This window comes from Leopardus geoffroyi, chromosome B1 (assembly GCF_018350155.1).
Source record: "Leopardus geoffroyi isolate Oge1 chromosome B1, O.geoffroyi_Oge1_pat1.0, whole genome shotgun sequence".
In the NCBI taxonomy this organism is placed as follows: Eukaryota; Metazoa; Chordata; class Mammalia; order Carnivora; family Felidae; genus Leopardus; species Leopardus geoffroyi.
Genome location: NC_059327.1, coordinates 21,028,496 through 21,042,261, shown reverse-complemented (window position 1 = coordinate 21,042,261; position 13,766 = coordinate 21,028,496). Strand labels below are relative to the sequence as shown.

At 40.4% G+C, this 13,766-nt stretch overlaps 1 protein-coding gene across 2 annotated transcripts in view; it reads left to right on the top strand.

Annotated features, from left to right (window-relative positions):
- The window catches only part of ZDHHC2 (zinc finger DHHC-type palmitoyltransferase 2), a 69,828-nt gene that overhangs the window by 2,279 nt on the left and 53,783 nt on the right, over nucleotides 1-13,766 (top strand). The window contains exon 1 of one of the 2 annotated variants that reach the window (XM_045454945.1): nucleotides 12,453-12,595. The exons of the other annotated variant lie outside the window; for it this stretch is intronic. Coding sequence (XP_045310901.1) covers nucleotides 12,562-12,595 — 34 coding nt within the window. The 5' untranslated portion in view covers nucleotides 12,453-12,561. Of the gene's footprint in view, nucleotides 1-12,452; nucleotides 12,596-13,766 lie in introns of those variants that run through there. 2 annotated transcript variants of the gene reach the window in all.

Below are 13,766 nucleotides of genomic sequence, written 5' to 3'. Positions count from 1 at the left end.
TTCCCGAGTACGATGCCTGTCATGTTGAAAGCAATCAATAAATGGTCTTGAATAAACAAGGAAATGATGCCGAGGCCATATCTCTGAGGTTGTCAGAAAGTAGTTTTTATATTTTTGTTACTATAGAAACAAAAATAGTAATCATAGGAAAGTCTACATTGTGGAGTCTAGAAGGCAGACCAAATTGAAGGTGAATTTCCTTCTAGAAACTATGGCAGCTTAGGAGTGGTAAGCTCTAATAGCTTGGATAGACAGCCTTGGTTGAGTGGGAAGTTGAAATTAACTGTACAGTTCCTTTATAGGCACTGGGAGGGGTGGCGACTGGTGAGACAGACACACAAAACCAGCCTCCTCTCCTTTCCATAAACAAAGCAAGTGGGAATTCCAGCCCTCCTCACCCCCACCCCCCGGCATTAATCACATCTCAGACTGCCCTGCCCTTTGTGGGTTCTTCTCCTGTGGGAAGTTGATATTTACAATCAGATTTTCCAAATTTCACCTAGAAAACATTGGCCAGGGTTGGGACCAGAGGGTGGTGGTAACTGGAAACCGGAGTAGGCAACAGAATAGAATAATATAAACCGGGTGATTTACCCTAGTCCCCCTTTTACATCTGCTGTCAGCTGAGGATGACCCTGAATATAAATTACTCTGTGCCCTTTGCTGAATGAACTGCAATTTAGGAGTAGTGCTTATCTTGGTATCCTTGGAAACCGGAGATAATGATTCTCATTACAGTTAGTTTCTATATTTAACAATGTGAATGTGTGTGGCTCTCTAGGCACTTGTTCAGTTAGCGTGATGTTTGTATTTTATAAAATTAAAGTCCTATCTCTTCTTGGAATATGCACATATAAAGTACGTAGGATGTATTTATATTGTATGAGTCAAGGGTTCTCAGTAAGTTTCCTTCCTATTCTGGCAAAGAAAACATCAAAGAGGTCTGCTAATACTTGTGAACAGTCGGAACGTGTTGATATAGTTTGTTGATTAACTAGGATCTTTTATTCACAGTATTGCTTCCCCTTTCCTTCGCTCTCTTTCCTGCTGTTCTCTCCACCTCGGCTTCTTTTGTGTCTATTCTGTATTTTGATCCCTTTGGTTTTAGTTAGCTCATCTTCCATAAAGTAAGACAGGTACCAAGGGTAAAATGTAGGATGCAGAATTGGAATAAGGGTGGTCCTCAGCCTCAGTCCTGCGTGGTTCCATGGACGTACCGGACATGCTTTGTATGTTTTACAAAACCATTATGGCAGTTATTGTGTTAACTTCGCTTGTTGAGGAGGGTAACAGAAATTTTCCCTTTTAAGTGCAAACATGCAAAATTGGTTTTAACTATCTTTATACCTTTTTGTTACAATTGCAAACTTACAGAAAAGCTTCAGGAAGTTTACGAGAAACTTCCACATACCCTCTTTTAGCCATCCTGGTTTCCATTTTTCTACAATGTATTACTTCCCTGCTGTCACTTCAGGCAGGTGCCATGAAACATTTATTATTCAGTTGTGTACTCATGGTTCTGAGTTTGCTTATGGCTTTACTTAAGTCATTTGAAGCAATCATGAAGCTTGAATAGCTTAGAGATTATCTAGGCCAACCCCCTCCCTCCGGCATCTGTAGGTGAAGGTAAATGTTTGAGCTCTGTGTCCTTTCTCCGAATTAACCAATGAAGGTGTCAGCCGTGACTTCAGCCGCCCTGGTACAAATGTTAAAATGTCTCGCTTTCCCTTCAAACCCCCCACCAGATCTCTCTAGAGTTATTTAGCAACTCTGTTAAACTTTGTTGTCGTTTCGTAAGAGTTAACACAGCTGAAAGTGAGCCAACAGCCTTTACAAAATGGTTTCAGATTTTTAGAATGATGTATAGTTTGGGCCAGATAGTTACAACTGCTCAACTCTGCTGTTGCAGCAAAAAGGCAGCCTCAGACAATACCTTCACAAGTGGGTATGACTGTTCCAATGAAAGTTTGTTTACAAAAATAGTTGGCTGGCTAGACTTGGCCCTTAGGCAGGAGATTGCTTAGTCTGGAGTTTGTTAAGAAGTGAGCCCATTAGAATATTGGGGGCTTACTCACTGTTTTGCAAGTCTTGATTAATAAGCAATCCTCAGAAATGATTGCCTTCTCTTATATTCCACAGTGATTATTGAAGATGTACAAGAATCAGACGAAATAGTCTGCATACTTAGAGATCAGTGTGAGAGATACACAATCATGTTTTCCTTCTTTTAAACAAACATCCTTAAGGAGAGAATATATAAAATCTAATACTTGGATACTCTTAAGCTATGGTCGACCATTAATTCAAGGTCATTGCAAGCTCAAGGATGGAGACTGAACGGGGCTCTAAATTACCTTCCATCATGAGTTGAATTTGAGCCACACAGAGATAGAAGTGTGGTCTTGTTTTTGGTAAACTATCATTTTAAAAAAAATTACAGGACACTAAAGCTTTTTTTTTTTTTTTTTAAAAACTACAGGTAGATGATCTTGTGAATACAAGTGTTACCATCTATAATTACTAAAATAGCTTTAAAGGACACAGAGGGTACATCTGTAGAAAACTGATGTAAATATTTAATGCATAAATCACTCAGAAACTATTTCTCATTGACAATAATGACGCAGTAATATCAGGTGTGTGACTTCTTGGGCGTCTCAAATCATTTGAAGATTTTAAATTATAGGAAAGAGGGATTAAAAACTCAACATTTCTTCAAATCTAAAATCAAATATGTATGTTCCAAATTCTTGATCGGTGCTACCATTTGACTTTCATATAAATGGTCCCTGGGAAGGTAGGAGAAAAGAAGACTGCTTAATGCCTTCTTGGTTCCACTTAGTGTGTCAGAAAATTCTTTTTCTTTTGATGTATTCAGTGATGCAGCATTACTGCTTGCTATTAAATCTTGTTAGAGAGAACATGTTTCGTATGATAGAGACAACAGTCATCGCGGTGATTAGCATGTAGAGGTGCTCCATAATTGTTGGATGAATTGATCTCTTTGTGATTTTTAATAAGTCTTATTCTATCCATTTTTAACGTATAAACACACAATTGCATAATGTAAATGAGTCAAAGAATAGGATTCAGCAGTAAAAAGTCAATTTAAACTAAGGCTTGTTATAGAAAGTTTACTGTTGAGTGCTTACTGAGAATGTCACCCATGCCGTTAAATTAAATACGTGCTCCAGTGTTTCCAGTAATTAAACAAAAGCTAAAGGGATGCTTTCTTAAATCACGGCAATTAATCGTCTCTAGAGATGGAACATTTCCGCAACATTAGAAAGAAGTCAGCGTCAGAGGGGTTTGAGTAGGGTTCATTCAAAAGCATTATTGAATCGTGTTATGTGCCAGGCCCTTTCCCCTACGGAGGTGATTTAGAGGAAAACTTAATGGAGATCTTTTCCTAATAGCTAGGAAAAAAAGTACCTCGTGGCAGGGGTGGGGAACCCTGAACCCTTCTGTCTGGCTTGGGCAGAAGGAGAAGGGTTATTCCCTTTCAGAATGCCACCCCCCTAGCCAAGAGGTAGGAAAGCAGAAATGGAAAACAAAATTCCCTGCTCCTATGAGCCTACGAATTGGTTGCTGGGCCAGCATGAACGAATAATCAATAAAGTAGGTACAAAAAAGAGCTGATGGAGAGCATTCGGTAGTAATGAATTTCTAATTACATTATGAATCTGACCACATGTAAATATCTCAGAGTAGAATTAGGACCTGCAGTTCCTGCTCCTGCTATGAACTATGTGGCTATTTCAGCTCCGTCCTTTCCTACCTGATGCCTGGGCAGCTTTTACTGTGCTCCCAGCTCAGGGCCTGTGATGTGGTGGATGAACCTGAGGAAGCAGAGAACTTCCTGAAAACAACTCCTTTCCATTGATGGAAAGACTGTGGAAACTAGCTTAGAAAATAGGCAAAACCCAAGAACAGGTGGGTGAAGCGAAGCTGACATCGTACCAGAGGAATGGCCTTTTGTGGGAGCCGCCGTCCTGGTGGCCGGCCCTCAAGGAGTGCAGGAACTACCACCACCGCTCCCTAGGACTCTGTAAAAGATGATTCCAGGAGCATCGGCTGGCCGAGCTGAGGTCGTTGTGCCCGTGTCCCGGGCAGCAGGGTTCAGCAAGAGCAGGTGTTTGATCTTTCTGGCTTCCATGGTAGGAAGACGTGCCAGGAAGACCAAAAAAAAAAAAAAAAAAAAAAGTCACATATCCCAGAAATGAACGTGGATGAGTTCTCAGTGAGAAAATTCTCATGAATGTTTTTGTTTGCTTTTACTTTTTGTCTTGATGGGAAATTTGTGCTTTTTCGTGATGGAAGCAGGACTTACATTTTATAATTTATAGTGCTGCTTTCATGTATTTTGATGGCTGTATCACATCCCTCAGCCTCCTTTTCTCTAGGAAGTGGTGAGTTCATGAGTCCCCTGAGACCCCAGCACTGTTTGTCATGACTGTAGAAATACTAACTTGCAGAATGATATATTAGAACATGGCAGAGATCCTTAATGTTCTCTGTTGGGAAAACAGTTTTCCAAAGAAAGATCGTTTGGAAAGACAGTCTCAATGTGATGTGGAACCCGATGATTTTATATTACCACTTAGAGGTACCACAGAGAACTAATAATAAAAGTAGGACATAATTGAATTAATTTCTTTCATAGTTCGTTAGAAAATCGTTGAAATATCTTTCAATTCCCTTAAGGGTAATTTATCGTAAGATCTTAATTTTTATCTCAGTCAAAGCTGAGAGTGCAAAAAGGTGGAATTGGCAGGGCAGGGGGTGGGGCGAGGGCAGCAGGGAGGAGGTAGGTGACCTGATTTCTTAAGAAGCATATGGCAGCAGTAAAGTAACAAACCACGATTGCTTGAAATTTTTCCTTTCAGAATTATGTCACATTGTGAAACGTTTGTGTAGCATTTTCCCTCGCTTGACTTTTCATCTGGCTGCGACTTTTAAATTCAATTATCAATATTAGTGCCAGAAATGTTACAAAATCCATTTTTATTTGGAGGCCCTCTTCAGCGAAAACTACATGCTGCATTTATCATTTAGCGCTTCTCTGCACTCTGAAATGCGTATTTGATGGCAGTTCATTTTAGACATGTTGGTGATTACATTTTAAAAATGCAAATGACAGAGAAGGGCTTTTATAGATGATTGAGTTTTATTTCTTTGTCAGTATTTCTCCGCGGCATCCCGAAATTTCCCCTCCTGTGAAGTGTAAATTAAGCATTCCTGTTATACTTAATTTGACCTCTCTGGATTTATCCATGAGCATTGCCACCCTACAGGAGCAGAGGAGTGCTCCAGAGGAGTGCATCAGCAAAATAAACACCAGTAAACAAAAAAAAAAAAAAAAAAACTTGTTCTTTAAATGTCCTTTAAAACCAATATCCAAAGAATGCAGCAGTTTTAAGGCACTTTGTCTTCATGATCATCTTATGATAGATATAATCCTTGTAAAAAGCAGTTCATGTATTTCCAAGAACTTTATAGGCTTATTGGATTATAATTCAGTGAAATTTGGAAAACTGAAATGCTTTGTCATGGTTATGTATTTTCTTATAGAGAGAAAAAAATCAAGTTTCTGCCTCTGTGTTAGTTGCATTATGGAAACATTGGATTTTCACCGTATTTGAAGGGTGTGTTTCAAATGAGGTGTCTTAAAATTCAGACAGGAGTCTGTCCCTGATCTTTTTGGGGGCCCAAGAGTCATCTCAAAGTTGTAGGTAGATGAATCTGAAGTGTGGCTTCTCACCAAATTTGTAGGGATATGAAAGATGGTGTGCCTTAAAATGTAGTCTCTCTACTGCACATGTTATTCACTTTGGGGGTACAAATGGGAAAAGCAGCCTGCCGCAAAACAGCTGATGTCAAGGTGTCATGAGAGACACCTGATACCACTTACAGACAAGGTAAGAGATTTCTATTATGAGCTGCAAACTGGAAGTCATAAGCCTGCTCCAAACTTCAGGGGCCAATCTGTGATCAAATTTATTTCTAAGTAGGCAAGTCCATATGACATGTTTTAGGAAGAAAGACAGTAAGAGATTTATGTACTTAACTATGACCAGTGATTATCGAGGGCATCTCTAGGGAGGTCAGTGAATGTGAGGGGGTGAAGGAGAGAGACCGGTTTGCCTTAATCAGGCTTGGATCATAGCATATTTTTAATGAAATGTCGCCGATTCCAGGACTAGGACATACTAAGAGCTAAGAACTGAGAGCAGGATGTCAGTCGGAAGGGGGTAGGGAGTAGGGATTCATTACAGCCCCCCCCCCCAAACGTGCATTTAGCAAATAATTACCAAATCCAAGAATTGAGTACATTTCAACCATCCATGATTTAAAGAATGCCCTTTTAATTTATTCATTCATTCAAAAATATTTGCTGCTCTTAAAGTTAACATTCTAGTTGCAGGGGTAGGGAGAACAAATAAGAAACCTAAGTAAGTAGCTTCTATGACCTAAGTGTCACGAGAAAAAGCAAGGCAAAGAGGATTAGGAATGCCAGTGGAAGATTCACGTTTTAAATATGGTAGCAGTGGGGGAAAGGGTGCTCATGAAATTTGAGCAATAACCTAGAGATGCTGAGGGATTGAACCATGCTGGTGTGAAGAAGAAATGCATCTCAGGGAGATGGAACAGTCCAGCTGAAAGCCCTAAGACAGCGGTCTGCAAGCAGTTAGAGGAGGAATAAGGAGATCATTTTGGCTGGAGTGGAGGGAACGGGGCAAGGGACGTAGGTGACAAGGTCGAAGGGGTGTGGAAAAGGCAGAGATTATATAGGGCCCCGTAGACCACTGGGAAGATTTTGGGGTGAGAGAGGTGATCCATTGCAGGATGTTGAGTACTCCAGTGACGTACTCTGACTTATGTTTAAAGATCGTTCCTACTGCTGTGTAACAAGTAGACTACTTCATCAGTCCAGGTGAGAAAAAATAGTATATCAGACCATGATGGGGGTAGTGGATGTATTTTCAAAGTAGTAACCACAGAATTTCCAGACCTATTTACCTGAGTTGTGGAAAAAAAAAAGAGTAAATAGGATTCCAGTGTTTTGGGGCTAAACACCCTCAAGGATGGCAGTCAGCTGAGATGGAAAAGTTGCAGGTAGAAGGAGGTGATCTTAGACCAGTGGTGGGTATGTTGACATTGAAATAGAGATGTGGAGTGGGCATTTGGATTTGTGACTTCGGCATTTAGGAGAAAGTCTGGACTGGAGGAATACATTTGGGAATCTTCAGCATATAAATGGATTTGAAGAGTTAACACTGGATACATTTGTCCCACCCGGGGTAATAAATGGAAAGTGAGTAGAGACAAAACATTGAGAGTTCAGGAGATGAGTAGGACCCAGCAAAGAAGACTGACTGAGAAGGAGAAGCTTGGGGGAGGGGAGAAGGGAGGAGAGGGAGGGGGAAAGGGGTCTTAGAGAGGAGGTAGGAATCAACAAATACATGTCACATAAAATAAGAACTGAGAATTTAATAATGTGGATGTTGAATTTTTATTTTGAATGTATTACTGTCTCTACTCTGAACACCCCCAATTTTAAAAGTTTATCAAAAAGAAACCTACATACCAGGGTGTGGATTGCTGGGAAATCTGAAATTATTCAATCCAAATTTTAAGAAGGCTTTACTCTATTAGGCAAGCTTAACTTTCTTATTATATGTAGATAATCCACAGAAAATTTAATGAGTGCCCTAACAATGTCTCCCTGACACAGAGGATTGTAGACAGTAGTATTCGACACTTACTTTTGCTCAAATGAAAGGAGACAAATTAAACGTGTTTATTTGAGCCTTTTGTGAGCCCAGTAGACATTTTAGGCATCAAAGAACGTGAATCCTTTATGAGAGTATTATCTCTTTTACCTTTTTATTATTTGACCACTCAGATGTTCATAAACAACTTTGTAATATTTTTATAGTTTCAAGTTATGGGCTGAATTCCTGCCCTCACTCCCCTCAAATTCATGTTGAAACCCTAACCCTCTGTAACTCAGAATCTGACTTTGTTTGGAGAGAGAGCCTTTAAAGACGTAGTTAAGTTAAAATTAGGTCATTAGGATGAGTTCTAATACTCCTTGGAGGAAGTTTGGACACAGGTACACAGGAAAGACCATGTGAAGATGCAGGGGGAAGGTGGCTGTCTACAAGCCAAGGAGCCAGGCTTCGGAGGAGACCCAGCCTGCTGACGTCTTGATCTCAGATTTCTGGCTTCCAGCACTGTGAGAAAATAAATGTTTTATTGTTTAAGCCACCCAGTCAGCAGCACTTTGCTACAGCATCCCTAGCAAACTAAGACACAAATTCAACAATCAAATGCCTTTTTTTTCCCCCCTTTCTGGATATTGAAGTATAATCATCTGTAATAAGGATTTTGATAAAACTAATTGTAGAATCCATTTGAAAATTTAAAGGAGCAATTAGAAATAATTTCAAACATATAAAATATTAGCACTAGTTAAAATAATCACTGAAAAGTGAAATGCATTTTGCTCGAAGCGCTCAGACTCTGTTTTAATAGTTTTCAGATGACTGAAATCTCCCCGTGACGTGCTGACATTTTTTTTTATCCCTTTTAGATTAAAAAAAGGAAGATCTTCTAAATGTTTCAACTCCCCCTTCCCCTGCGCTCGCCCTTGTTGAACAGAGTATGCTGCACGTAATTTAACTTTGAGTTAAGGCTAACAGTCTAAGACCGATATGTGTATGAAGTGGATGTCCGAGACCCTTGAGGTCCTTGGATTTTCATTCACAGTTTCATCCACTTCCTATTGACTGAGAAGGTCAAGAAGGAGTGGAATTTGTAATTTTGCCCAGACATTCTTTTGAATCCCAAGCACTGAGAATCTGGGAAGGCTCATGAATGAAGCATTTCACTGGAAATGCCTAGCCAGACATCTACGTCTCAGCAGAGTTTGTTCTCTATTTACCACTTCTGAGGTTCCTTTTTCTGAAAAGATTAAAGAACAAAAACCCTTAACTGTGGAAACAGCCAGATGTGAGAAAGAAAACTTTAGCTTGAGTTGGATATTACCTTAATTTCTCAGTTTGAGTATAGGCTCTAGAGCAAGTGATTCTTTGAAAGTTTTTATTGTGGTAAAATATATATAACTCAGGAGCTCCTGGGTGGCTAGTAGGTTGAGTCCAGTTTGATCTTGGCTCAGGTCATGATCTCACAATTTGTGAGATTGAACCCCTCGTCTGCTTGGGATTCTCTCTCTCTCTCTCTCTCTCTCTCTCTCTCTCTCTCTCAGCCCCTCCCCTGTTCTTACAAATAAATAAGCTTAAAATTTTTTTTTAAATATATATATGTTAACTAAATATTTATAACATAATAAATGTACTATTGTAGCCATCTGCCATTTTATTTTATTTGTTTTTTAAATGTTTGTTTATTTTTGAAAGAGAGAGAGCATGAGCAGGAGAGGGGCAGAGAGAGAACGAGACACAGAATCCGAAGCAGACTACAGGCTCTGAGCTGTCAGCACAGAGCCCGACGTGGGGCTTGAACTCACGAGCCGTGAGATCATGACCTGAGCCGAAGTCGGATGCTTAACCGACTGAGCCACCCAGGTGCCCCGCCATCTGCCATTTTAACAGTTTTAAGTGTGCTGTTCAGTGGCATTAAGTGCGTGTACATGGCTGGGCCGCCATCACCATCCATCTCCAGCATTTTTTTCATCTTCTCCAACTGAAACTCTGTCTCCATGAAGCAATAAGTCCCCATTCTCCCCTTGGCTCCTGGCAACCATCATTCTACTTTTTGTCTCTATGAATTTGACTCTCCTAGGTAACTTACATAAATGGGATCGTGTAGTTGTTCTTTCGTGTCTGTTTATTTCACTTAAGCATAATGTCTTCAAGGTTCATCCGTGTCGCAGAGTGTGTCAGGATTTCATTCTTCTTTAAGGATCAGTAATATTGCATTGTATGTATAGACCACGTTTTATTTATCCATTCATTGGTTGATGAATATTTAGGTTGTTTCCACCTTGCGGCTATTCTGAACAATGCTGCTTTGAACATGGGTGTGCAAATGAATACCTGTTCAAATCCCTGAGATCAATTCTTCTGGGTATACACCCAGAAACGTAATGTTGGATTATATGGTAGTTTAATTTTTGTTTGTTTGTTTGTTTTTTGAGGATCAGCATACAGTTTTCCTAGCAGGTGATTTCTTATGAAAGTGTGATTCCAGAGAAGCCTGTATATGTATGCCCTTGTAAACATCCAGATTTGAAAGTCTCCAGAGGTATCTGTGAGGTCCATACCAATGTCACTGTAACAGTTTTTAACTGCCTTGTCCTTTTATGGCCAGCAGGAAAGTTGGTGGTCTGGGAATTGTGAATAATCCCGTTTGGCCCATGAGGCAGCCTTCATTCCTGGAGAGTGTGTCCCTCATGAAATGCTGGCCATCAGGTCCGCCCAAGGCAGAGATGTTGAGAGCTGCTGGCCCACTGTACATAGTCTAAAATTCGCCAACAGTTTTTGAGTAGCCAGAGCATTAATGCTAACTGGTAGAAATTTTATCTTTTTAAAAAGCAACACGTTCACAAGTGTAAATGGTATATACACTTGGTAACATGAGTTGGCGGGGAGAAGTGGGGGAAACATACCTGTTTCTATGGATGCTTCAGTAACCTACGGTATTAATCATGAACTAGATCCTTACCCACCATACAGGGACTACACAATTCACGAATCTGTATTGCCTGCAGGTCTAGGGTAAGTGAAAATGGTTTACAAACAGAAGCAAAAATCAGTACGTACAACTGGGGAGAGATCCAGGCAGGAAACAGGAGGCAGCTCACACAATGAGCAAGGAAGAGACTCATTCCAAATATTGATGACTGTCTTACTCAATTCTGTACACAAATTTTAGAACTTCCTACGTACATGAATGAATGAATATGTCTGCCATATGATTGGCGGTATTTGTATACTATTGCACTATTGTAATATAATGGATCATACAGCAGAGGCAGTGAAGATTTTTCATCTGCGGACTGCCAGTTTATGATTATGTCAAATTGTATCAAGTTTGCTGCAACTGAATATACATTGCTGCAGTTACTGTCAGGTGTAGACTGCTGGTGCCATGTTAGTAATTGCAGTCTAGGGCAAGGGGATGGCTGCTTGCAAGTAAGAAGGGAAGTACTAATTCAAGCTGAGATCAAAGAAAGATTGTGTGTGTGGGTTTACTATGTGAATATGTAGCCGTGAAGTTACAAGAGAAAATAGTGCTTCCCAGTGACTCAGTACTGAAGGATGAGTCCCCCTTTGATACCCTTGCGTGTGCGAATAGACATTGTGACCCAGTGCAATACTGCAGGAATTATTGCTGGTGCTGATGTTGTTTTAGATCTTTTGATTTCTCCCTTCAGGGGTGCTGCTGTGAATTCTATTCTGATGAGCCTCGTAGACACAAAGGTTGGAATCACAGCTTTCTACAGTTCCTTCCTCTGGAGTTCTGCATAAATGCCGAAGAATTTACACAAGCGTAGAAATATTTGTTTAATTTTTAAACGTATTAATGCACTGTGTAATAGTTACCCTGGTCATTTAGTACTCGACATGTAGTTGCTAACTGTAGGAGTATTTAGAAGGTTGCCCGTTTCCTTGTAGAAGCAAATAAGCATTAATTTTTCTACTTAATCAAGACAGCTAATGTTTGGTAGTGAAGACAAAACACTCTCAGTATTGTCCTCTGTGATGATTCTACCAGATCATGAGATTGATCTAATGACATTAAAGATATACTACAAAAATTATTTCTGTATTATCATACACATTTTTAAGTGCTGAAATAACCACACCGCAAGTGGCATTTTTGCTTGCTACCCATAAATAAATATGTATATAAACGTGTAGGAAAGATGATAGTTTACGTTGGACAGTGTAATCATGAACGCCCCTCCAACTTGGCAACCTTGTTTCTGACCAGTGTAGGAAACGTTTTCAGGATCTGAAATCCCTATTTGACTGTCTTCCTCATAGTGGACCATTATGCGGGAACCAGGTGGGACTTTGCAGGGGTGTGGTGTCTCCTAGAGCCTTGCATGGTTCACAGGAATCAGCCATGCCTGCCAGGCCCAACCCAAACAAGGCCATCTGGAATTGGAAAGAGAGGCAGTTGGTCTTGAAAAGACCCAGGCAGTGTAGGTATTTGAGGTGATTATGGCCATGTGTGGAGGAGGAAGAGCCCATACGATTCTCTCTAACAGGATGAGTAACTCTGTGTGCACTGAGATCTGCACAACTTGCTGGCACGGGGAATCTCTTCTATTTTAATTTGAGACTGGGGATTATAGGATTCCATTGAGTAAGCCTTGAAAGGAGGACACAAAGATCAAGGGACCAACCCTGAGATCAGATTTCCTTATTTAACTGCACTGCTTAGTACAGTCCGTGATTTAGGAGTTGCCCTCCTCTTCGCCAAGGGGAAAGTTGCAGTAAGTTTTTCAGGGCCATAATCATGGGACAAAGTTAAAATCATGGGACTTCCCTTTAAAAATTGATGTACTGAAAGACCTATACATTCTTAATGATGCAAGTGCGTGTTCCCAGCTTTCAGTTGGGTAAGTTGCATTTTATACTGTTTCTGTAGATTAGAGCTTCTTAGCTATCTGGAGCAGTGATATGGTCAAGTTGCTAAAATAGATTCTTGAGAGAGAGAAAAATACTTCTAACTGGGAGGATTTTGATGTATAAGAAATACAAATTACCATTTCAGGAGAGATGAAAGTTGTGTCTGTCTTCATGGCCAGTTTCTACAAGTGGGAGACGTACCATAGGGGTGTGTGCGCTGGGGAGTGCTGACCTCAAAAATGATCTTTCTTTCCCGCTACTGCTGATGAGGGATCAGCAAACCCCCGTCCCATCTCCTAATCTTTCCTGCATTGCTGTCTCACTCCTGTCCTAGGGGCCCGAGGTTCAGTGTCCTCCCCAGTTCCTGAAATGAGAACTCAGGAAAGCCAAGGTCCAACTACTACCCTGAAATATGACCAAATATTTAAGTTATTTGTGTCCAAAGTTTGTAAAACGATCTGGTTCTAGGTTGTGTTTAAGTTAGTTGCTGGAAGAAGGGTGACAAAGAGGACATTTTAAACCTTGCTCTCCAGTGTGTCCCGAATCAGAAGTGATAGGGAGCCACATGGTATTAAGCAGGCCAGTAGGATGTGAGAGCAACGAAGGAGGAACGGCTGTCCTGGACAGAGAAGCCAAGGGGGTTTGTAATCAGAGCCCAGGAGGCCACGTGGAATCCTTGAAAGAATTTTGGAGTCAGGCAGACTTATATTTAGATCCTAGCTCCGTATGTTATGACTTGAATAACATTAGAAAAGTTATTTTACCTCTGTAAGACTATCTTCCTGACTTTTAAAATTATAATAATACCTCCCTGACAGATGCTATAAGGCTTAAATGAGAGAAACATTTAAAAAATATTAGTACAATCCCCAGCATATAGTAAGCATTCAGCATACTATCCCTTCCTTTAGTTTCTTCTCACCCCTTGACATTGGACTCCTGCCCCTCACCAGCCCACCGATGCCCTCTCACTCTCACCAGACCTCGCCCTACTTGAACTTCAGTCTTATTTGGAGAGTGTTAGGGGCTGTATTGTGTCTCCCCACAACCCATAGCTTAACATTCTAACCTGCAAGATTTCAGAATATGACAGTATTTGGAGATGGAGCCTTTAAAGAAATAATTAGGTTAAAATAATTAAGTTAACTGGGGTGGGTCCTA